The sequence below is a fragment of the Zalophus californianus genome, chromosome 10 (genome assembly GCF_009762305.2).
Source record: "Zalophus californianus isolate mZalCal1 chromosome 10, mZalCal1.pri.v2, whole genome shotgun sequence".
NCBI lineage: Eukaryota > Metazoa > Chordata > Mammalia > Carnivora > Otariidae > Zalophus > Zalophus californianus.
Genome location: NC_045604.1, coordinates 55,995,278 through 56,014,640, shown reverse-complemented (window position 1 = coordinate 56,014,640; position 19,363 = coordinate 55,995,278). Strand labels below are relative to the sequence as shown.

Genomic DNA, 19,363 nt, shown 5'->3' with positions numbered 1-19,363 from the left:
CAGTGACCAGGCCTCACAGGGACGTCTTGCTGGTGATGGTGACCCAGCTGGTGTTCTGCTCAGCTTCACACATCCATCATTCCTGCCTGCACTGATGTGGGTGGCAGGACTGGAACGTGCTCCTCTCTTATTTCCTTGGGCAGGCTGGATGAGCAGCTTGCCAAGACGTGTTTGGGGGAACTGAGAGGAGAACAAGGGGGCAGATCTTGGCAGGTGAAACCTTGGGGGGGTCACGATTCCCCAAATGTTCTGGGTGAAACTGTTTCAGAGATCTTTCAGTTTGGTTCCCTGTACTTGTGTTCTCATTGGGTGAGTCCCAGGCCAATGCTGGCTTGGGTGATGGTGTGGGAGCACCATCCCTGATCTAGGCTGAGGCTTTGGAAGCTGGCCTTAGCAAGAGCACAGAGCCTTGAGCAAATGCAGTTAGGAATGACTCGGTGTTTCCAGGAGAACACGTGGTAAAATAGGACTCCCTCTCATCAGTTTGACTAACTCTGCATTTGTGTTTGCATGGGTATGTAGAGGAGAAGGAACCAGGGAATAGTTGGTTTCTCTGGTTATGAAACTGTACAAATGAACAGAATATAACATAAGACAAAGGAGGTCCAAGGCAATCTACTCTTCTTCCCCCATCCTACATTAGTCCAGAGAACATGGGTAGAAGTTAAGATTTTCCTTTAGCCATCTTTGACAAGGCAGACTTCAAGAAGCATGCAAGAAATGTCTCCCTGTCAGTTCAGGTCTGGTCCCAGATTTAGAAGTAGCAGCCAGACCTCAGAACTGCCGGGGGTCCTTGGCCGGTGGACTCAAGAGCACCGATGCCTGTCCTCATCTGCACATTGAATGTGACATTTGGCTCTAACACTAGAGATGTAAGAATGTGAGCAAAGGAAACGATCTCTTACTGTAGATATTCAGCAGAGTGTAAACGGGAACCCGGACGAGACTTTAGCTCCTTAGCATCCATTTCTTCTGCTCCAGATGATCAGCTGAACTCCGAGGAAAAGAAAAAGAGAAAGCAGCGGAGGAACAGGACGACGTTCAACAGCAGCCAGCTGCAGGCTCTGGAGCGCGTCTTTGAGCGGACACACTACCCAGACGCCTTCGTGCGAGAGGACCTTGCCCGCCGGGTGAACCTCACCGAGGCCAGAGTGCAGGTAACCGAAGTATTGCCTCAGGGGCACGCATCGCAGACTGCTCAAAAATGCCAGTCGTTGGTTTCACACAGGAGCTGCTACTAAGAAAGATTACAAAGGGGCAGCATGAGGACAGAATCAGATCTTAAGTGTGTTTCTTTGGGCAGCATAGTATTTGTGTTTTTATTTTTAAAGATTTTATGTATTTATTTGTGAGAGAGAGAGCGAGCACAAGCAGGGGGAGCGGCAGGCAGAGGGAAAAGGACCCAGAGGGAGAAGCAGGCTCCCTGCTGAGCAGGGAGCCCGACGTGGGGCTCCATCCCAGGACCCTGGGATCATGACCTGAGCAGAACACAGATGCTTAACCGACTGAGCCACCCAGGTGGCCCAGCATGGTATTTTTACAAATCAACTTTAAGCCCTTAGGGGGGCAGAATATGCCCTGCTGGGAGGCTCACTCCTCATTGCTGCCTGCCCTTGCAGATTCCCGTTACAGACATTGTAATTCTGAGCATTTGACTCTACACCTCCCACCCCAGCTTTCTATTTGAGCTTCAGGGTGGCCAAGGAGATGAATTCTCTGCTCCCTACCTCAGATTTCCTTCCCCGATTTTGGGAGCTCCAAACCTGCAAGCGATTTATTATGAAGACACATGGTTGTGGACACTGGTGGGAGTGGAAAGGAGCACATCAAAGACCTTGCATTTAAGAATGGAGTTAAGAGCATGTTCAAGTGAATGATTTTGTGTTCTGTGAAGCAATGAAGGGCAAGGGCATGCAGGACAGTGTAGAGAGAGAAGAACAGCACTTCTTTCTAACATTAATGCCATGGCACATCAACTGCAATCCAGACATCTTGAAATAATACAACCTGGGATTAGTAATAATGATGATAATCACCTAATAACTAGCACTACTTGAACCCTTATATGCCAAGTGCTGTTCTAAGTCCTTTACATGAACTAATCTGTTTCATCGTCATACCAGTTCAGTGAGGTGGATAGCATTCTTCACCTTGCAGATGTGGAAACTGAGGCACAGAGAGTTTCCAGTATTTTGCCCAGCGTCCCAGAGCCAGCAAGCGGCTCAGCTGGGATTTGAATGCAGATATGCAAAGTTCATGCTTGTAAGCCCTAGAGTAGACTTTGAATAAGAGTCTCCTGGCTAAGTGCTTCCTCACGGGGTTCCTTGCTCTCTCTGCTGGAAGTAAAGATCTCATTGTCTTCCCTAGAGCTGGTGGTGGGCTGCCGTTTTGATAAGGGTGGGTGTGGATTAGGCCAATCTGTCTTGTCTTCTTGAGGAAATTATTGTTTGTATATTTGTGCTCAGTCTGGACTTGAGGGATTTCTTTCTGCAAGTGACAGATCTCTTGACTGACAGGGACTTTAGCTAGACCCAAAGGGCATTGAGGTGAGAACTGTGTCCATGCCTTGAGGTGCAGTATACTGTGAGGGACACTTGCTGAGTTGATGGAGGGGGTCCTGGGGGTCCCTTCAGCCTGATGGAAAGTTTTCCAGAGTTCTCCCCATAGGGAAGCAGTGACCTCACCTAGAAGGGCTCTCCCCAGGAGAGAACAGGAGGTCAGCAACAAAAGGGAAAGTTGCCTAGACCGCTACCCCACGTGGGTTAGGCGAGGCCCTCGGCACTGCTTGGCAGCCCCTCACGGCTCAGGTAAGAGTGACCTGCAGGATCTGCCGGGACAAAGCTCAGTTGTGCTGTCTCGATTCCGCCTTCCAAAGCGCAACCCTGAGGTTTGCCTTCCCACATCCTCTTCCCCCATGCTGCTAACCACAGCTCTCCAAACAGCCTCTGTATTTCCACTCTCAAATCCCTTCCTCTCCCTTCAAACCCCCCATATCTTCTATGCCCCAGGCTTGGCCTGCTGCAGTGTGATGAGTAATTTTAGACCAACAACCCACAGTACCTTGAAGCACCACTTTGGCATGGTGATCTGAATTGTAAATAAGGACACCTGGATGGGACAACGCTAGACTTTTTTTTTTTTTAATGTGAAAGAGCAGTTTGTGAGCTGGTCTTTCCCCCCTTACAACAATAAACAAATGCTTTCTTACACATTGAAACTATTTTCTCTTCCTCCTTTCTCACCCTACTATGTTCTAATCCCTCTCGGAGCTGTGGACATTTCATATGTGTGTGGACAGAATTCTCCCTCCACCACGTTATTTTTCCTCCATGAAGTTTACCCTTCCCCAGTCTGCACCACTCCCTTCTGACCCTGGCTTTCTTTATGGCATTTATCACAACATGACACCTATTATATTGAGTTGTATGTGGGCCAACTTCCCCAACTAGTTTGTGAATCCTCTTGGATGGAGGCCATATCTTATTTTTGCAAAATTCATTTTTTTCCCTCTGTCTCTTTCCTCTTATTTTTCTCCCCCTCAAACATCTATCAAGCACCTATTATACTCTTGGAACCGTTTCTGTTTGCTGGGGATGAGTAAGACACTGGCCCTCTCCTTAAGGGTGTTGTAGACTGGAGACAGAGAAGATAGATGTGCATGCCATACTGTTATGACATATAAGATGATTCCTATACTTAAGGAATATATGAGAATTCATGATAGACCAGAGGAAGAAATGATCAAATCTGCCTGGGAAAAAGGGGGGGAAATACACACATATTAAGCACCCATTCTGCACCAGCTCTCATGACAGCCCTGTGAGTACTATTGTCTCTGTGTGGTTCGGAGACAAAGCATCAGAGGCACTAAATAACTATTCAATGACAAAATTTTAAAGTAGTGGAACCAGTATTTTGATCCACTCCATTAGACTTTAAAGTCACGTTCTTTCCACTACAACTGTTTACAAAAGAGATGATACTAAAATCAAATCTTGAAAAAGCAAGTCTTTGGACACCTGGACAAAGAGGGGGAGACTATCACAGACAGAGGGAGCCTTTGGTGTGGGAAATAACTGGATGCATCTGGGAGTCTCGAGCCCAGGGTAGGAACTGGAATGATGGAGGGCCAGTGCATGGGGTCCAAGTGATGCAGGATGTGGCCGGGTTGGTGGACCAAGAGCTAGTTCCTGAACAGCCTTTGTTCTATGGTAAGAAGTTTTGATTTTATTCTGTGAGCGATGGAGAACCAGTGGATAATATAAAGCAGGGCACTGATAGATTCCATTTGCATTTAAAATGATCAAAGTAATAGTAATGCCAAGGACACGTGAGAAACAAAAGAGCTGGGCGTGTGCGAAGCCAGAAAGTGAGGACTGGATTCTCCTTCCCCGATGTCTGCCTGTCCCTTCCACCAGCACGACGCACAGAGCACCAGCCACGTGGCATTTTACACCCATGTTGCTCCCAGGAGCTATGCCACTGTCCCACTCCACACCACACGATGTCTTTCTCCTATGCTTTGCTCTGTGTTTTCCATAATTGTACCTAAAAGACTTGTTTTGGAGCTTTTCAAATTTACATGCCTGTCTTCTCTTAATAGACTATGAGCTGCTTATGAGCAGAGAATTAGTCTCATGTCCCTACTCCCAGCAATTAGCGCAGACTCTGGAACTTGGCAGGGACCCCATAAAGATTTCTTGAACAAGTAAACGATTGAATGCAATTCCGTGGCACTCTGGAGGACTTGTATGGTCATGAGCCAGATGTCCTCGAGCACAGAAACTTAGCCATTGATTATCTGAGTGAATTTCAACAGATGACTTAATCTCATCGAATCTGTTTCTTCAACTCTGCAATAGAAGTAAAACCTAATGTACGGAATGGGCACAACAAGTAGAAGTAATGTATGCAGTGTGGTTATGGAAGTTTCTAGCCCTAGCAGCACTTGATAAACATGTTATGAGCTGTAGCGGATGCTGTCGCTAGCTGCTTCTTGCTGTAACTTCCTCCCTCTTCCCCTGGTGCTCCTCGCACCTTCCAAATAAACCACTTGCTTCGTAAATTCTTGCCACAGGCATTGGTGATGAGATGGAGACTGTTCTTTAAATGTCCAATAACTATTTCGAAAGCAGATGATATTTTCACATTTGGGAGAATTTTGAAAAAGACTTTTAAAAATGTCACTGTATCCATGGCAGATGTCTAATGAGGTTTTTCTCTTCTCCTTGATTACAAAACAACAGGGATTGTGACCCACATTTTGCTGCCTTGTGGGCTGGTCGTGGATCTCATCTCTGGGGGGGCCTGATGGAAGTCCCTCAGGGTCCTGTTGTAATAGTCTTCTCTGATAACAGGGTAGCTCGCTAACCTGGCCCAACAGGGAAGGACTGTGGCATCTTTGTATTGTTCTGGGAAGAAATCTGTACCCATCCTGTTTCTTCCTCGGGGAGGCGTTATGTGGTAACATTGACCAGGACGTTATTCGTTATTTGTGTAACCTCTTCTTTGTTTCCCTCTCCCTCCCTGTGCCCCGCTCTCCTCCCGCCGCTCTTCCAGGTGTGGTTTCAGAACCGAAGAGCCAAATTCCGCAGGAATGAGAGAGCCATGCTGGCCAATAAAAACGCTTCCCTCCTCAAATCCTACTCAGGGGACGTGACTGCTGTGGAGCAGCCCATCGTACCTCGTCCTGCTCCACGACCCACCGATTATCTCTCCTGGGGGACAGCCTCTCCGTACAGGTGAATGACTGGCCCACCCCCCCTTGCTCCACTTCCACACGTTTCTCAGCGGTCGGTCACGTTTCAGAGCTGCTGGTGTGGCTGGCTGACATTTCTTACTGGGTTAACCTCTTCAGAGACATTCAACTTGCTGACACCCCCAGATTTTCACGGGAGATTACTAGTTGCCCCAGGAGCAGGGTTTGGGGCAGAAGAGAGAGGGACAGGCCATCAGCAATCTTCTCTTGGACTCAGGAACTCTTGCAAAGTTTTCAAAGATGGGGAAGAATCTAAAAGAAAAGATCATTAAGCTATGCCCAGAGTCCCTCTTGCAAACATTCAGGAACAAAACTTGACTCCAATTTCAAATTTAAGATGTGTTTCATTACGCTCAAGTAGAAATTTAACTTGTAAGGCTCCAGGTGTAGGCTCAAAGACAAACTTTATGGTAAAACTGATTTTGAATTAAAAGAAGAGAAGGAAGGAAAGGAAAAGGAAGAGAGGAAGGAAGGAGAGAGAAAGAGACAGAGAGGGAAGGAAGGGAAATCCACGACCATTCTGATCACGCTCATGGCCACAGTCCCTTGTTAGCAAGTAGGGATGTCTTATGACCCAAAATACCTCCTGTTCTATTGCAAATTCTTATCTACTTATCTGAAGTTCTTTGGGGGTCCGTTTGTCTGGGTGAGGTTTTTAAAATATAAAAACAATGTATAATTTACTCTAAACTTTTATAGTAAAAAGGTGAAAAATTTTCAAGAAGCAAATAACAGAGTACTATTTCAATTTCTTGGAGAAGCTTTTTAAATCTCCATTTATTATCTGTTCAGATAATACAGGTTAATGCCCAAGGGAAGTTGAGACCCAAGTGCCTAAAAAGCATCATCATTGTTCCAAAGTGCCTTTCTTTGAACCAACCTAAACCTGAGTACTCTTAGAAACCAGGTCAAGACTGTGTGCTCTCTCTGGCCAATTGCAGTGGAGGAAGTATTCACACATTCACTTATTATGCTTTTATTTGCCTTTTTATTGTTAAGGTTAATTAACGCTTTAAGGAGAGGTCTTAAACTAGTTATAGGAGATTATTTCCCAGCTAACGCTGAACTCCTGATATGAAATGCCACATTTGTGAAATGCAAATACTTTTCAAAAGTTGATGGTTTTAATCAAAGCATAAGGCCTCACCTAAATGTTCTTTCTGTTCCAAATCAATTCCTTGAAAGAAATGCCATAAATGTATTTGGAATTTTTTTTAATCCCCCATTGTGAAATTAGTCTGAATTATGTTGGTCTTAGCACTTAGAGACCCCATACCTGGGAAATTGGGAATTTCTTCATCTCTCAGATATAGTAAGCCTTGCTGATTTCAAAAGATTAGCCCTATCTGTATGTCTGACTTAAAATTTAGACTCTTTCCCCATAGGACTTACTAAAACACATTTTGAAGACCACTGTGAAATCATATATTCTTTAATATTTTAAATAAGTAAAAGACTGCTTTGTTTCTCTGATAAATAATGGTAGCTCACAGACTCATTAAATGGCTTGGGAAATGGATGTGGTTCAAAGCTTGATGTTTCAAGGTCTCTGGTTTGAATTTGGTCACGACCAGGAAGTATTATTCCTTTTCCTGCCTGGGTCCCAGTTAGGAACTTTTCACACCAGCTCTAAACCATCCAGATGGCTGCCATGTAGTCCTTACCAGTGAGAGTCTGAGGGCAGTACCTACCTACCCTACATGGGTTGGGCTCAAATCCTCCCTAAATTAATATTGGATCAGATTGCTTGCACCTCAACGAGAGGTCAAGCCCTAATGCCTGCATCATACATATTTTGCATATGGGCATCTAACTGAAATTATTAACATGCAATTTATGTGTGCCTTTTATTTTGGAAAGATTATGTAGAAATACTAGATACATTTTTAAAAAACATTCATAATTCCATCATCTTAACATAACTAGTTTGGTTATTTTTGCAATTAGAGTTCAGTATTTTATATAGTGTAGTCTTAGTGTACATATTTTGTATTCTGCTGTTTTCATTTAAAAATCATATAAACTAGTGCTTTTTACTCATTTCACAGTATACTTTTATATAATTTTTTCTCTTAGATACAGAGTTTGTAAAAAAAAATTAAAAATCGCATAGTATCTGATTGTTCATATTCTGTATGAAGAATAAATTAATCTCCAGATAGAAGTAGAAGAATGATGTTTTAAAATAGTAATTTAATCAGTATCAATGTTTTTGACCCAATGTTGACTGCAGTGTTTATATTTTGGTTAATTTCTAAAAGTGGCAAAGCTATTCTGTTACTCAGAGATTTTTCTGCTATGTTTAGAACCAAAATACATTATGGTTTCACATTTTGAAGCTTGGTAGGAAACATGTCTTGTTTAGGAAACATAAAAGAGAAATAAGTGATGAAAAGCAAAGGAAACGATAGACCTTTTGTGTTATAAAAAATTAACTGGCTATTTCTGTTGGTTCATTTATGTCAAGTTAGTTATCTCACATGTGACATTCATTAAAAGGCATTTCTTTTGGTTAATCCTTGGAACTCTCCTGTGTGCTAGCTCTGTCCTTGCTTTGGTTCCAAAGAAGAAACTGAACACTTGCTCAAGTTTAAGCCTTCAGCAAGCAGAATAAGACCGAGTGCTTGTGATCCCTGTGTCTTTTCAGCATCTTAGGCCACATCACCATATTTTCATTCAAATTAAGCCTTACATTACATTGAACATAGTAAAAGGGTAAGACCGGGAAACTGTGTAAACATGCCCTTTTGATTCAGTGTCTATCTCAGATCAGTGAAGCACGCCTGCGGCCGAGATCCACCTTCTGGGGTGTGTGAACATCCCCTTGGGATGACTGATGTGGCTTGGTCATGCAACCCAGGGACAGTGAGCAGACAGTTTTGCCAGAGAGGATACTTTGTTGACTTCCACAATTCTCCCCTGAAAGAGGAGAGGAGGAAACCAAGACTCAAAGCAACTGTTTGCATGTGGTCAGAATTATGGGATGGAATATAGCCAACACATTTTTTTCTGGGTGTCTTTTATATCCGGAGTGGTGGCTGTATAATTTATCGTCCAAGCTGGGACACTTTTGAGAGTGAAAGGGGAGTGCTATTAATAATGACACCAGAACAACAGGCGTCACAGGAGACATATGGTTCACCCTATTTATAGCACGACATGGCCCCGTCCGTTCCCTTGAGCATGTTATAGATGATGATGTCAGGCAGGCAACTGAGTCACCAGGAGGCGCAAAGAGTTCTCTAACATAGACAATACTGTCCTGGCAGGTGTCGTCTTTATCTACCCATAGCCAGTGGAGGGAAGCTTGTTTTGGCACATTTGCCCACTGCTTAGCTCAGAACTGTTTTCCGTAGGCAAAGGAGGGTGCGCACAGCACCAGAGGTATTAAGACTAACAAATATTGTGGTGCTTTGCCTCTTGGGGAGCAGTGATCAAACAAATCCCAGACTTTTAACTGTTATTCTAGATTTTAAGTAGTCAAGAAGCCTCTCCCCAGAGACATCCTTTCCTATGGGAGCTAGAGAATGACCTGGGTCTGCAGTGCCAATTCCAGAGGGAGGACTGGGCTTCAAAGAAAACTAGTGACAGGCAAGAGAGCGGCCAGCCGTCCCTGTCCACGGCTACCCCCCCATCCTTCTCCTCCTCCCCCATTTGATCGTGGTCACGGTGCTGCCTGACATCCGCTGAACGCATTTGGCTCATTTCTCCCTTTCACACTTTCAAAAATAGATCCTCGTCCCTCCCAAGATGTTGTTTACACGAGGGGCTTCATAACGGATTCTAACGGAAGACACTGAAAAGGTAACTTGTCAGAGGGGGAAGAGGGTGGCTGCTGGGGGTAGGGTTTAAGTGGGAATGAAGTGTGTTCAAGAAAGTGGGTCTTGCAGTTTTAGCAATGCCGCTAGTGAAGTCCTCAAGTGGGGAATACTGTGGGAAACCAGAGCTACAGGCATATGTGTCCATAAAGTTAAGGGTTAGTAGGATAGCCTAGAGCAGGGCTCCTCGAAGACTACTGAGCATGTGAATCACCTGGGATCAGGCTGCAATGCAGACTCATTCTGTAAGTCTGGAGCAGGACTCAGGGTCTGCATCTCTAACTTGCTTGCCTGTGATGCTGATGCTACTGACACTTAGTATTCGGTGACCGTAGGATATGGGGCAAGGGTCGGGAGAACTGTGTGCTTGTCCTGACACCTGCGGCTCCCCAGGCCAGTTGGATCATCAGGCTCTTATGTAGCCTTGCATCTAAGGTCAGCTAGCAATGTTTCCCTACTACATAGTTCACAGGGGCACTTGATTCCAGGTAGTCCGTGTGCATTTCAAAAAAGAGACACAAAAGTCCTTGAGACAAGAGAAAGATACAAGGCTCCATGTATAAAAACATTTGTAGAAAGAAAATTTGAATATGGCAGAGGATCACTGAAAGAGCAGTGCAAACTGAAGGCTCACGCGGGAAATATGGTCCAAGTTGGATCTGCTTTAAGAGCTAAATACGTGTTTAAAAAATCAACTTCTGAATTTCAGAAACAAGTTAGAAATGCTTACTTAAATCACAAAAGATCACTTCCAAAAGGATTTATGGGGTCTCTCTTTAGAAGTAAATTTCCATAGGAAAGCTGGTATGGAGTTGTCTTAGATGAAGCAGGTATACCTCTCTTCCCGCACTGACAAACGCACAAGCAGAAAGATGGTTTCCAACCTCCACACATCACAGACAGAGTCACAAAAGCCTCACGCTCTACAGCTTTTGGAAAAATCCCGAGCTGGTGAAACCTTAGGATCTCAGGTTGACACACAGACTTCTCGGGCTGACAGATTTGTCTTTGGGGGGAAATTTTCAACAGCTTGTCATCATTTGTCCAAGAGGGCCAAAGAGAAAACAAAGTTAGAGCTGAAAACTGAGGCAGGCATTATTTTTCCCCCAGCGCTCCTCAATTGTTTGGTGATTTGTGGGGCGTACACCACGGGAGATTCAAAAGCAGAGGGGCAGATGCCCATAAGTTTCCTGGCTTTAGAATCATACCGTATATAGAATTTTTCATGCTTCCTTGGTGTTTGGCAGTCATCTGAACACGTTCCTCCTCCCGACAACCTTTCGGGGAAGGTTGAAATGATCAAAAATGATTTGTCCCCAGTGCAAATGGAACTCGAACCCTGCCGTGGTTAGCATTCTGCTGTCTGTGGCTGAGCTCCATCTGTTAGGAATCTCCAAATAAGGAGATGGAAAAATTTCAAGCTTACTTAAATTTGTCAGCTCTGTACAAGTCCCAGTGCAGAGCTGCTGAATCAACAGATGGGAATACAAGCATTTCTTTTTCATCTCCAGTTCCTCAATGCACTTTATTTGGCAATGCAGTTTCTCAGTCACAGACACAAAGAACTAACATGCTTAAAAACTCGAGAGAAATGATGCTTTCACCAAATCCTATAAATCCGGTCCCTGTACTCAGCTCGTGTCTGTGTCCTATTAGAGGAGCAGGTGGTTCTTAGAAGGCAGGACCAATGGGCAGGATCTCTTAGTGTTGGTAAGTAGGCTTTTGGCGTTATCATGCGCTTAATCAATACAAATCACTTAGTTTCTGTCTCACTTTCTGATCTGGGGAAGCTTGATCCTGTGTAAGAATGAGTGGTCATTTTACATTTTGAATGGTCCTATAAAATTGGTTGAAAACAGCTAATTAACCCTCCTTGGTTTTGTCTTGTGAGAAAACGTTTCAAGGTTCTCTCTCTTTTCCTAACATAGACCTTTATAAGTTTTGGTGGCATGGAAAACAGGTGGTCACAAAAAATCTTTCACATTGGCAGCCAGTCAAGGCTCTCTTGCATCTGTTGTCACTTTGGGAAGTGAGTCCTCTCCAACTTACTTTTCATGCTGTTTTTAAAGCATGTCTAAGCTGCTCTAGAGTACCCACTCATTAATTCTGTCTTCTCTGACCTGTCACAAGTCTTGCTTGTCCCTGGTATGTCAACAGACTGCCCACTGCATTCCTCTATGGCTCTTTTAGTGCAAGTTGAGAAACTAGACTTGCAATTCTTTAGTATGTACACAAAATATCACTATGGTCTCTACTTGCAGGGTTATATATTCTAAACATTGGTTAAGAGGCTATGAAGTAAGACTGGCTCTGTTCTTTTATCCTACTTCTTAGAGCTACACAATGCGCTGGAGTAAGTTGGATCCATTTTTGAAAGTTCATAACTTTCCTAAACATTTATCAAGGGCAAATTAAGCTCCTAGGGAATTGCAAAATTCATTCATTAATATCAGCTGCTTTTTTAATCTTCATGCCCCACTAACTTGAGGGCTACCTACGAGGCATTGTCTCAGTGTCACTAATGCAGTGGTGTCCTTATAACGACACCACAGTACAATTGGACAAGGGTACTTTCTTGACTCTAGAAACTGAGGCTTCCATTTAAGGGAAAGTGTCCTAGTGAAAACCCAATTTCCTGTGCAATGTATAACTCTAATTTGTATGATTTGGTTTTGAAGATGGAAAACAGATTATTTTCTGGCCTGCATTAGAGAGAATATCTCAGTATTTCCAAGAGATGTGCTACCATATGAAGTCTTAAGATTAGAATATCAGATGAAGTTTGTAAACTATGAAGCAACTATAGCACGAGTGGCTGTAAAATAGATAATATTGAAGTCACAGCTATACTAGACATTTTTAGAAAACAGTGATAACGTCTTCAGTAAACAAAAATAATCCCAAAAGGTTCAAGTCCCCTTTGTCTACTATGGAAAACGGACTACACCTTTGATCATCAAAAAAGGAGAGAATCTCTATTAACTAGGACTTTGCTTGCCTAGACCCTCAAAGGCTGGAAAATGGATCCCTTAGAAAATTAGATCAAGTACCTGAAAGAACAATACTCCATGACAATCTACAATTTACCATCAGAGAATTTTTTCTTTATGCTCTCTCATAAAGTTTTAGCCTTCTGTTTCCAGAAGCCATCCAATTTTATTCTCAGTGTTTAACAAATAATACAGATAACTCACCATTTCAGCTTCTCTCTTATGCACTTTAAATGGTACTATGTACCATCTTCAGGATTTAATTCTTTCACGGAAACCTGGTTGAGAAAGGCTGATTTGATTCATTTCATGATCTATAACTTAGGAATATTTCCCAAACCCAATTGTCTCTTTTCTTAACTACTTACATCTTTGATTTCATTGAATCCTTAGGTCTCAGTATATCCTAGCAATTTCTTAAGTGTAGGATTTACAGGTTTGCATATATTTCTGGTAGTGTCTTGAATGGAAGCAAGTAATTCATACAGAAATTAAATGAGGATATGTATGTGGGTTTTGAAAATAAATGAAAATTTTTCATATATAACTAAAAACAAAACAAACAAACAAAAAAACTTGTCCCTGGGTTGTTCTGATCATTTATCTCACTCCTAATTGAAACCTATCTTAACTGGGGACTCTTTCTGCCCTTTTGGTAGACAGTGGTAAAAGTGATAGTCTGTTGTATAAATCTAACCTGTACTAATATTTGTTCATTTTTTACTATTAAAAGATATTTTTGATGGATCAAGAATATGTAGTCATCAGCCCCTGCTTTTGTCCTGTCCCTTCAATTTTGCTCATTCTATTAAGAGAGCAAAATTAATAGGAAGGACTGATTCCTAAAGATAAAAACATATTGGTAAAACATTTTTTAGAGATTTTATTTACTTATTTGAGAGAAAGAGTGATGAGAGAGAGAGAGCTCAAGTGGGGGGAGGGGCAGAGGGAGAAGCAGACTCCCTGCTGAGCAGGGAACCCGACATGGGGCTCGATCCCAAGATCCTGGGATCATGACCTGAGTCAGGACTCTGAGGTCATGACCTGAGCCGAAGGCAGACACTTAACTGATGAGCCACCCAGGTGCCCCTGGTAAAATATTTTTAAAAATCATTACTCACAACAGGATGACAGAGATCATTGACACTGAGCAGGAATTCATTTAATCATACTAGATATTTCTCAGTTATCTATTCATTAAAAGCTTTCTTGAGTGTCAGATATGTGCCAGATATGATGTTAGCTCTACCTGGGGATATAGTGGTGAATGAGGTCAGATGTGGTATCTGATCTATGAGCTTATAGTTGAAGAATTGAAATAAGTGCAAAAAGGGAAATTACAGGGTGCTCCAGAAGAACCTAACTTTGCGTAGATGGTTAAGAGCATCTACTCGGAAATGGGTAAGAGTGAAGCAGGCAAAAATGAAATGGAAGAATGTAGGATTCTTTTGGAACCCTACTGAGTCTTCCTCCCTCTGCCTTAAGACACACACACACACACACACACACACACACACACACACACACACCAGTGCTATAAGGATTTTAAATTAAGGATGTGTATTTCTGGAGAGACCTAGTGATCTGGGACTAATTATATTTCATTAACCTAATTTTCCTGGGTTAATTGCTAGTAAGTGAGCTGAAATAGGCCATTGTGAGTCTTGACTGTAAGTCTCGACTATATGGTCTCCCAAATAAGGATTCATGACCCAGTCTCTCTATCTGTAGAGTAGCTTTAGTTTTTTGTCTTTCTAGTCTGTCACTTGATCCCCAGAACCACAAACTCCTGTGTGGCTGGTAAAATTGCACTGGAATGCAGGGCAAGAGCGGAGCATATGTCATTCCATTTATAAGTCTATCTCATTTCAGGCCTCAGTTGAAAGGGATTTTGCTAATCTTAGAAACAACTAGAAACATTTTCATTTAATTAAAATGAGTTCCCTTTTAACTGTTTAGTAGACAGTAATGAATAACTTGCCTCCAAGTCTAAGAGACCACTACTTTTTCCCTTAAAAGATATTCATGGATTTGATTAACAGAAAACCACCAAATGCACATTTCTGTCCAGCTGCATTTCTAGGTCTTAATTACGCTCTCTGACAATAAGAATCAACTTCAGGTTTTTCTCAGGAATAAGGACAAAGAGAAACAGTTACCTCTGAGGTCAGGAATCCTGAAACTGGCTGGAGTCTTTGCTTATCTAGGGGATTTAAACATTTCCCAAATAACTGACCCAAAAGGCATCCTGAGCTACTCAAGTCCTTTTGAGAAGAAGCTATAAAATCAAGGCCAGTCGGGATAGGAAGCTCCAGATTTGGCAATACTTAGTGCTACCAACCATTGAATCAAGAATGGGTTGCTCACCCAGTTCTCAAGTACACTATTTAGCATGGTATCCACTGATGACCTAAAATGTGTTAGACTTAAATTCAGCTACTTAAAGTGAAGAGGGCAAAATGCCCTTTCCTTTTCAAATGACTGCTTCTCTTGCTCGCTGCTCCCACAGGCTGGTGATGGAGGCAGGAAGAGGGATTAAATACTGTTTCAGTAGGTCGGCCGATGAAATATCCTTCTATTCAACATAAGCAGCTTTCTCCTCTCACCCCAGAGATAAATTGTCACTCATCGTGTCCAACACGGCAAATACCTCTCCCTGCCTTATTCCACTCTCCCCTGCTTTTCCCCTGCCCTTCTGAACACTGCCATCCTTTTCCAAGTGACATAGACCAGTGGAAACCTGGGGCTGAAAGGGACCTCAGAGGTCATCCATCCAACCCACCTGGCCCCGCCTTTCCCGTGCTGAGAGGTGCATCCATCTGGGGCACAGACTTGCAGCTTTGTGAAACTAATGTCTGTTATTCTCCCCACTCTCTCCTTTGTCCCTACAGCGCCATGGCTACTTACTCTGCCACATGTGCCAACAATAGCCCTGCACAGGGCATCAACATGGCCAACAGCATTGCCAACCTGAGACTGAAGGCCAAGGAATATAGTTTACAGAGGAACCAGGTGCCAACAGTCAACTGAGGAAAAAAAAAATAATTAAACAGGCCTAAGAAGAAATCAAAAACCATAAGACACCTATCCTGCTCTGTCATTTCTTCATCTGCTGGAAAAAATAAATAAAAACAAACAAACAAACAAACAAACAAAAAACCTGAACTAAAATATTGGGACCATGGCAGAGAAAAGCAGGAGAGGAGCAAAATGAAAATTAGTTAACCAATGTTTCTCCTCCCTCTGAGATACCACCACCACTTGTTTCTGCGTGTGTTAATTTTGTTTTTCCTTCTACTCATGCGCTTTGCTTTAATATACTCCAAGCTTCTTCAGTTAGGTTCAGCCCACCCACTCCCATGATCATATGGGTTTACAAAAAAAAAAAAAAATAACCCTACAGCAGCCAAAGAAACCATATATATAGTCAGAATCATTGTCTAGCGTCTCTTCAGTGACCTGTTTGAACCTCAGTGCCTTGCCCTATCCTTCTTCCCAGTTCTCTGTATAAAAACTCTAGGAACTTCTGAAAAGCCGAAGTCTTTCTGAAGAATCTGTGCCAGATATGATTTCCTGTCTCATTGTCTCCATGTCTGTCAGTCATGGTAAGGTTTTTCCATCAGCTACTGTTAAGAAAGCAATTACGTACAACATCTGGTCACTGGCTTGTCTGATCCAATGTGATTGGCCGTGTCTGGCTAATTCTAAGCTCTAAGCTGTAGATCTAAGCTCTCCATATAAGCTATAGATTTAAGCTCTAAGCTGTAGATGATAATATCACCATCACCACCATCCCTCACCCTCATCCAAGCAATCAGCCATCTTAAGTTAAAGATATTTGTTGTTTTTGAATGATTTGCTGTCACGGGCTTGACACTTGAGAGAGGGAGAGACATTTCTTTAGGAAAACAAAGACTGAGTTGTGAAAGGCATGGCCAATATCTCTTTAGTGCCTTAAGAATAGTCAGATGCACACTTATATATATACTGTATATATTTATATATTTTATATATATATATATATAAAATATTCTTGCAAGCTTGAGTTTGCAGTTTCTCAAACACTACAAAAAAACAATTTCACACCATCACCACTGTCCTTAATCTCTACAGTGATGAGATGTTTTTAAGGATCTTTTTCTTTTCTTTCTCGACATAAAATTCTCATTAAGGCCACAGAGCGATTGATAGAGCATCTGTTTAAGAACAGGTCTCATTTTCACATTTGGGCTTTAAATAAATTAGAACCTATTTGAGGCTATAAAAATGTTCTTGAGTTTGGAGACTGAGCTCTGGTGGAATGGGAATATATCCTAATATCATGGGAATTACATTTAGAGGAGTGAAAGCTATGTCATCATCTGGCCCTTCTCCACTCAACAGGAATCTGAAAGACGTGTTTAAATGGAATCCTTAAAGTCTTGTCTAAATTCCAAAAATTTAAAAGGCAACTGTGGGCTAGTCTTTTACTAATATTTTGAAATAAAACTTAGTGCCTAGGGCTGTGAGCCGGGACTGACCTGTCTTTGTTTCTTCCTTTTCATCTTCAGCTATGCTTTTATAACTTGTCAGGTGGACTAGACCAAACCACACCACCATGCTGTGCCTCAGTTTACCTTTTTGTAAAATGGGTTTAACAATACTTACCTACCTCACAGGGGTGTTGTGAGGCTCTATTCATTTGCTTCTTCATTCTTTCCTGTATTCTCTGTTTGTGCAGCACTTTGTAGCCATGGGAGGAAAGGGACTATAAAAGTAGACAATGTTAATGGAAGGATATGGTACCTGGAAGCCTTGTTTTCTAGCAAGGAAATGCTACCTTGCTGTAAATACTTATAGCCTTGTATTTGGAAATGAGAAATAAGTTTATATTTACAGACCTCTCAAAAATCACATCACTTGACCAAAGAATAATTTAAGATACACAGAACAGACATATTTTTGACATATTTTTAGCCTGACCAGGTTGGTTCTAATAAGTTTAGTTATCAGTAATTAAAAAGCTTTAGATTGGTTTTGGCCAAATATGCCAACTCTGAGTGACAGGCATGGACTATTGAGTTTAAGATGCACTTTCAGCACACGTTTGTTCCCCCGTTGGCCTATCAAGTTGAACTAACGGTGGTATTTTTTCAGCCAAACAGCCACCAATCTGAAAATGTATTTTAAATGTTGAATCTGTATTTCTTTGAATAACAAGAAGAAAGCCCATCTTATGCATTTTGCTTTCATCCACTCTTTCCCTCTTCTTTTAGCATACTATTAAAATATTTCTTACTGATGTTTCATGTAGGCTGGCTGAACACCACATATTACTTGCTTCCTAAGGAGTCCCTCGACTAATTCTTTTGTCCCACTAGCTGCTGTGGACTCTCAAGATTCAAAGGAACAGTGTAGTCTAACAGAGGAAAACATTCTTTGTGAAATGAGTGTGATCCAAGAAATTGGCGAACTTTTGGAGTTTAGACTTTGGGGAGAATAGTTAAAAGTGAGTTTGGGTTATAGTGCAAGGAACAGAAATCATACATGACGAGATGCTGCTAGGAAAGGGGAATTTTTGAAGAGGGAAGAAAGGAATAGAAGGTCATGTGAAACAGTCATTTGAAGCTTTCATCCTGACATCCGTTTTCAGGGGTGAACAGAAAAGCCTGAACCCAAAACCCAAACACTATGTGAAACCGGGCAGTTTTACCACCAATGCCTGGGAAGCAAGAGAGTAGCCAGCGCTGGTCAGCCATAGGAATTTTCATTGTTAGTGAATCAACACCACAAACATTTATTATCTGAGCACCTGATCAAAAAGTATACACATGAGACAAGCACTCAGTATTGTTCATTTATTGTTGATTTTTTTTTTAAAGTAGAAGTTTGATATATGATTTAGAGGAGTAGCCTTTTGGCTTCCAAGCCAGGTCTCAACAGAGGACCTCAGGCCAACAAAGTTCCAAGGCATACCCCCTGTTCCTCACCATCATTATACCCAGATGCAGATGAATACATGCAAACTATCTGTCTGTGTCCCCAATCCCTCCCCAAACAAGATGCTGATTTGTAGGATACTTGGCAGGTTAAGTCAAACCAGAAGAGGTGATTGAATAAAAAAGGGAATGACACTTAGGGTATAAAGATCTCATAAGAAATGTAATATGTAAATTATATCTTGCTTTATGATGTAAAATATACATTGTTTGCGCTAGAATAGAAATGATTCCTTTTCAATAAAAAGAAGAAGGATATTACTATGCAGTCTTTTGTTATATACATTTGAGTCTGCTGATTCTTTTCTCTTTGAACTTCAAAAATAGATCTGCTAGGACCTAAGGGTACATGCAGGAAAGAGTGAAGGTAAGAGGGATTTGTGAATAGAACTTTTATTGGAATGTGATAGTATTGCCTAAAAATGAAAATAATCTATTCCTCAAAAGCAAAGACAATGGTGTGACAGAGAGGGAGCATTTATTGGTAAAATGGGTAAAGTGAAACTTTTATAAGAACTTAGTTATTTTTTACCCACTTCTTTAGAATCCACAACATCAGCTATACAAAATATAAAGCACAGGCTTCTATTTTAGAATAAAGAAGTAGAGTAAAACTTAAATACCTATTGTGTTTAGCACTGGGTGTGTGGTAACAGTGGCGGGGTGGGGGAGTGGATAGAAAACCAAACTGGGAGACATGGGTTCTGTTTTCATACAGATTAAGATCTGATTTAAAAGGGAACTCTCTGATGAACCAATGTATGCAACAATTCAAGACAATAAATGAATGTGTCAAACAAATTGAGTGGACAGGCGTCC

The 19,363-nt window shown here is 41.9% G+C and overlaps 1 protein-coding gene across 2 annotated transcripts in view; it reads left to right on the top strand.

Moving 5' to 3' along the window:
- The window catches only part of PRRX1 (paired related homeobox 1), a 74,106-nt gene extending 55,283 nt beyond the window's left edge, over nucleotides 1-18,823 (top strand). The window contains exons 2-5 of one of the 2 annotated variants that reach the window (XM_027613334.2): nucleotides 982-1,157; nucleotides 5,560-5,741; nucleotides 9,491-9,562; nucleotides 15,458-18,823. In XM_027613334.2, the coding sequence (XP_027469135.1) occupies nucleotides 982-1,157; nucleotides 5,560-5,741; nucleotides 9,491-9,545 (413 nt within the window). In that variant the 3' untranslated portion in view covers nucleotides 9,546-9,562; nucleotides 15,458-18,823. The remainder of the gene's footprint in view (nucleotides 1-981; nucleotides 1,158-5,559; nucleotides 5,742-9,490; nucleotides 9,563-15,457) is intronic. The other variant, XM_027613333.2, reaches the window with a different exon arrangement.
- The last annotated feature ends 540 nt before the right edge of the window (nucleotides 18,824-19,363 follow it).